This window comes from Sceloporus undulatus, chromosome 2 (assembly GCF_019175285.1).
Source record: "Sceloporus undulatus isolate JIND9_A2432 ecotype Alabama chromosome 2, SceUnd_v1.1, whole genome shotgun sequence".
Lineage (NCBI taxonomy): Eukaryota > Metazoa > Chordata > Lepidosauria > Squamata > Phrynosomatidae > Sceloporus > Sceloporus undulatus.
Window position 1 is genome coordinate 13,999,165 of NC_056523.1, and position 6,198 is coordinate 14,005,362.

Below are 6,198 nucleotides of genomic sequence, written 5' to 3' on the forward strand. Positions count from 1 at the left end.
TCGCTCCTAAGTATCCTGTCTGGAATACTGGAAACAAGCTAAAATTTACCTGAAAGCATATGGTAGAGCAATAAAGGTGGCAAAAAAGACCCTTCTGGCTAAAACTACTGCAGCTGCACAGAACGGTTCAGCTGAGTTCTTTCAGGTAGTCAGGGATCTGTTGCAATCTGGAGCAGAGGAGAATGTACGCCACTCAATAGTTTATTGTGAAAAATTTGCCCACCATTTTGCAGTTAAAATCACTTGGATTTGCTCTGACTTAGATGCCAGAGGTGATACAGTTCCTTTGACTGTAACCATGGCTCCTGCTTGTCTAGCATGGATGGATACGTTTCAATTTCTGCAACCTGAGGATGTGGGCAGGATCCTTGGAGAGGTGGGAGACATCCCATCTTTTCTAGATCCTTGCCCTTCCAGGCTTACTAAACAGGCCAGGGTCCCAACATGTCTGAAGGAGGCTATGATGAGACCTCTTCTGAAAAACCTTCCCTCGATCCTACTATATCAGATAACTATAGGCCAGTCTACAACTTTCCATTTTGGGGCAAAGGGCTAGAGTATGTGGTGGCTTCTCAACTCCTGGTGATCCTGGATGACACAGATTATCTAGATCCTTGTCAGTCTGGTTAGGTCTGGCTATGGGACAGAAAGTGCTTTGGTCGCCTTAGTGGTATGACCTATGCAGGGAATTAGACAGGGAAAATGTATCCCTGTTGGTTCTGCTGGACCTCTGAGCAACTTTTGATACCATCAACCATTGTATCCTTGTGAGTTGTGCTCTGGAATGGGGCTTGAAGGTACTGTTTTCTTTCTTCTTTCTCAGAAGGTGGTGCTGGGGATTCCTGTTTGACTCCTTGGCCAAATTTCTAAAAGGAAATATCTTCTTTATGTGTCTTTGTACCACAAACTGTGAACAACTGCGGTTGGTACTTAAGGCATGATACTGAATGGCAAGGGCAGGGGCCATCCCCAGGTCTCAGGTTTTGATCTGAACTACCAACTGTTCTTCTGTATTGGGAGTGGAGATAGACTGCAGCAACACCCTCCTACCTTGTATGCTTTCGAGGCCTCATCCAGAGGAATCACCTTGTGATATTTGTGCTCCTTTGCCTTGTCACACACCACACAGATGGGAGCTCTGTGGTGCGTACAGAAGAGCTTGAAGGGCTCCTGGTGCTTCTTGCAGCCTCTCCATTTTTCTTCTGCCTCCTGGCTCCTTCCTCCCTGAAAACTCAGTTTCTTGGCTATCTCCACCACATTAGCCAGCTGCCGATTGGGCCTGAGGTTCCTTTGCAAAACTTTTTCTCTGCACTGAGGACAGGAGATCTCCGCAAAGCCAGATTCCTTCCAGCACTGGGTCAGGCAGGCTTGGCAGAAATTGTGCCCACACTCTGTGCTCACTGGATCCTTGAAATATTCCAGGCAAACAGAACAGGTGGCTTCCTCACAGAGATCCTTGATGGGATCCCTATCAGCAACAGCAGAAGCACCAGCCATGTCTGTCTTACAAACAGCAGAGTTACTTTCGTTTCCTTTCAGTGTTGCCAACAAGCCTCGAAGATAATTCCCCAAAATGTTTGTCCAAAACCCACTGAATCCCCCCAGATCACACGGAATATTCAGTCACAATTCCCAGAAAATTCCCATAATGTTAAAACGGCGGATGTTTTGCAAATAAACGTAAACATAATTGAATAAAAATAATTGTAACTTATTTCAACCCTCAAAATCACCATTGAACCAAACAAAGAATCTTTCAGTCCTTTTAAGATATTTATTTTGACATGAAGGGCGTTCAGGAAGCTTTGTGCCAAATAGAAACATGTTCAGCTGCAACCACACTGCAGAAATAATCCAGTTTGAGACTGCTTTAGCTGCTCTGGCTCAGTGCTAGGGAACCCTGGGAAGTGTAGTTTTGTGAGACATTGAGCCTTCTTTATCAAAAATTGCTCTGGTGCCTCAGCAAACTACAATTCCCAGGATTCCCTAGCACTGAGCCAGGAGAGTTAAAGTGGTCACAAACTGGATTATTTCTGCAGTGTGTTTTGGACCTTCGTTATTAAAAATGCTCAAGGTCCAATCCATACTGCAGAAATAATCCAGTTTGAGACCGCTTTAACTGCCCTGGCTCAATGCTAGGGAACACTGGGAATTGTAGTTTTGTGAGAAAGAGCTCTGGTGCTACAATGAACTACATTTCCCATGCATCTGAGGAAGTACACTTAAGTCTAAGAAAGCTAGACTTAAGAGGGAGTCGGGGGCTGAGAGAGAGAGAGAGAGAAGCTTCCTGAGGGCAGGGGCGGCGACCACTCTCCAGTCCTCTCTCTGATTGGCTGAAAACTGTGAATGTGTGACACTCCAGTCCAAAGGGTTGGTTGCTCTGTAGCCAGCTTCCCTCACCTCAGAGTCAGGGCTGGAGCTGAAATGGGCAAAAGTCACCAAAAATGCACTGAAATAGAGCCAGGCACCAAAATCACACCAAAATCTCTGAAAAGTCCCCGTTTTCGTGTGAAAGTGAGAGCTGCACTGGCTGCCTATTCGCTTCCAGGCGCAATACAAGGTGTTGGTCGTTACCTATAAAGCCCTAAATGGCTTGGGCCCAAGGTATCTGATGGACCGCCTCTCCCCATATAATCCGCCCCGCACCCTCAGATCATCTGGGCAGCAACTTTTAAGAGTTCCGGAGGCCAGGTTAGTTTCCACTTCCAGGAGGGCCTTTACGACCTCGGCCCCTAGCCTCTGGAACTCGCTGCCCATACAGCTCCGTGCAGCCACCTCCCTTCCCCAATTTAAGAAGGGGTTGAAAACCTATTTATTCGAGCAGGCCTACCCCTGAATATCTCTCCCCCAGAATATGAACTCATCTCCCCCTTTTCCTCTGCCAGCATTAGACTGGCATGAGGCTGTAATGGTTTTAATATGTCTATGTTCAGGTTGTTATTCTTAACATTGTATTTGTATATTGCATTTGCCTGATGTATATTGTATTGTTAACTCTGTTGTGCACCGCCCTGATTTGAAGAAGGGCGGTATAAAAATAAAACTTTTATTATTATTTATTATTAAAGTCACCACATTGGCACTTTGCACTCTTGGACAGAGCATTTCCTTTCCCGTGACTCACTCAGCATGATGGCATCCTGCCATGCCTGGAAGAACAAGTTTGATTAACACTTTCTGGTTAAAAAGCATCCATTGTAAAAATGAAGGCCAGCAATCTAGTAAGAGCATGGCTGCATTTTTATTTACTTAAGGCATTTGCCCATTGCCATTCAGTCTACTGGGGTCTGCGAGGCCATGTGCAAATTAGATAATCATCATATGTTCTATTTAAGCATATTTAAATCCGGCATTAAAGCCCTTTCAGAACCAACATAAGACTCGTTACATTCTAACCCAGGGTTGCCAGATCTCAGAGCCTGGCCTTATGTTTTCAGTTTTCATGGAGCATTGGGCAGCTCTGCTCTAGGCAGAAAGGGATGCAAAGAGATCTGGTCAGCTATTAAAGCCAGTAGTTTGCAAGGCTTATTGTATTTGCTGCTGCAACTTGAAAAGACTCTCAGGGAGGTGGGGTACATCTATGGAGTGACAGCAGGCCCTTGGTATCCTCTAGGGTTTGGTCCCAGGATCCCCTGTGGATACCAAAATCCATGGCTGTTTAAGTCCCATTAAATGTGATGCATAGTAAAATTGTGATCCTTATATAAAATGGCAAAATCAAAGTTTGCTTTTTAGAAATGATATTTTTTTGAATATTTTCAAGCTGTGGATGCTTGAATCCATGGATGAAAAATATGGATATGGAGGGCTGACTGTACTTACTTAGCTTCTTCTTTTCGTCCCCATTGCTGTGGAGTCAGGGCTCACCTTCCACTCTCTTCTGCATCCATCTTTTTCTAGAAGTTGGTGGGTTAAATTCAATGTTTCCCATTTTTATTTATTTATTTTATTATTATATGAATAAAGTTTATATAAAAATCTTTCTCATTCAATTTCCCAAAGTGGGTAAGAAGGAATAATCCCCTCCCTTCACCTTGACCTGGAAACAGCCCCTTTAACAAAGATTTCCTTTATATTTTACAAAGATTTCCCTATGGGGAGAAAGGCAGCATACAAATGAAAAAATTAATTTTAAATAAATAAATAAATAAATAAATGTGAAATTATGTTCTGTGTTTTAATGACAGATTGTGAGCACCTGTGGTTGCTTTTCTTGTTGCTGTGTGCCTCCAAATCATTTGTGATTTATGGTGACTCTAGGGTAAACCTATCACAGGTTCAGAAGAGATTTGCCATTGCCATCCTCTGAGGATGAGAGAGTGCAACTTGCTGAAGGTCACTCAATGGGTTTCTATGCTCAAGCAGGGAATAAAACCCTGATCTCCAGAGTTGTAGTTCCAACACTTAAACTTCTACACCTCGCTGGCTCTCTTCATAATGCTTAATGGCATCACCAGGGGATGTTCCTAGACCTTGGGTTTGGGCCCATAAATCTCAGGACTTGGGGTTAACCTGAGCTGTCAACCCTTTTCTGCACAGAGAATCTAGGCTTAGACTGTCGATTACCAAGAGGATCCAAGCCCCATTCTTCAGTTCTCCCTAATGTGCTTCTAAAATGGGCCATTATGATATAATGCCAGATACATATAGAAATGCCTCTTCATTCCTGAATCAAGAAATTGCTCTTGTAAACAAAGTTAAGAGCCATATTGGATCAGATCAAAGGTCTGCTGAATCTTGCCTTCTGTCCATCAACTGACCAGCCGTTTGCCCTGTTAGGAAGCTCACGAGAAGGATCGGAGCAAAAGAGTTGCTCCTCACCAACAGATATACATAGGCACACTGCCCCTGCTACTCGAGGGAGAGGGAAAGTGAGCGGATGCACCAAGGAGCTAGAGCAATGACACCAATGGCACCAGAAAACAAAGTATTATAGTAGGAACTTCATTATAGAGAGGAAAGCACTCAGTGATTCCATCTTGATGGAAATGTCTCAAATTTTGTTCCTGTTCTTTCCAGTTTTATGCTGGTTTCAAATAAATGGACCTGGGGAGCTAATATAAAAATATCTTAAATTGTATCAGGAGCTGCAGACAGAGGTGTCACTAGGGTTGGTGTCACCCAGTGTGGCAGCTCATAGTGTCACCCCCTTGGACCTCCTGGGAAGGGGCTTTGGATGGGGAGGAGAGCCTCATGCTGGTGAACCCAGCATCCTCCTCAACTGAGACAGCAAAGACAACGTTCCCCTGCCCCATGCAAGAACAGTTTTTTAATTATAAAAGATCTTCATTCTCAAGGAAAGAGGAAGTCACAGCGCTTCCCAGAAAACCATGGCTTGAAAAGAGACAAAGAGATCGGGAGCCTGCAGGAGAGTGGAGAGTAATTGTTACTGTTGTTGTTGTTGTTGTTCTACTTATATTCTGCCTTTCTCCCAATAATGGGACTCAAGGCAGCGAACAATATATTTAAGACAATACGAATTAAACCATTATACACTAGTATTAATAAAAGTATAAATGTAAGATTTTAAAAACAATAAATTTAAAAAATGAAAACGTTAAACATTAAAAATATTTAAATTCACACACACACACACACACACACACACACCCCAACCTTAAAAACAGCACCTCTCTAGACATGCCACATGGGCCTCATCCAGACTGGCGATTTGGTTGAATTTATAGTTCACCGTGTAGTTTTTTCTTTCTTTCTGAGCCATAGAACAACAACAATTCCTTTATTTGGAATTCTGAAATCCAAAATTGTCCCCCTGAGTGGCTTAGACAGTGACACCACTGCTATCTACGACTAATATGGACTAATATTCTGTACAATAGTATGTATTCTCGGCCCTCCACATTCACTGGGGTTAGGGACACAGGACCCCTGTGAATGTGGAAAAACTGCAAATAACAAAAAACACCATGTTTTTACCACAGAGAACACCTCTCTAGGAATGTCTAGAAAACAACGTGAGGTTAAATGCAAAGGGGGGGCAAATGCGCAAAATAAACTAAACTATTGAGGGGTGTACATTTCGACGCTGCCTCCAGAGGTTGCAAAACAGATCCCGACGACCTGAAAGAACTCAGCCTTTGAACCGTTCGGTGCAGCTGGCAGTAGTTTTTAAGCCGAAAGGTCTTTTTTTGGCCGGCCTTTAATTGCCTCTACCATATGCTTTTAAGGTAAATGTTA

At 43.4% G+C, this 6,198-nt stretch overlaps 1 protein-coding gene across 1 annotated transcript; it reads right to left on the bottom strand.

Moving 5' to 3' along the window:
- Positions 1-149: 149 nt before the first annotated feature.
- On the bottom strand, positions 150-1,591 carry LOC121923801 (E3 ubiquitin-protein ligase TRIM17-like). Its single transcript, XM_042454597.1, has 2 exons — positions 1,051-1,591; positions 150-167 (listed from the first exon to the last, which is right to left on the bottom strand). The coding sequence occupies exons 1-2, from the start codon at positions 1,495-1,497 to the stop codon at positions 150-152; spliced, it is 465 nt and encodes a 154-aa protein (XP_042310531.1). The 5' UTR covers positions 1,498-1,591.
- Positions 1,592-6,198: the final 4,607 nt, after the last annotated feature.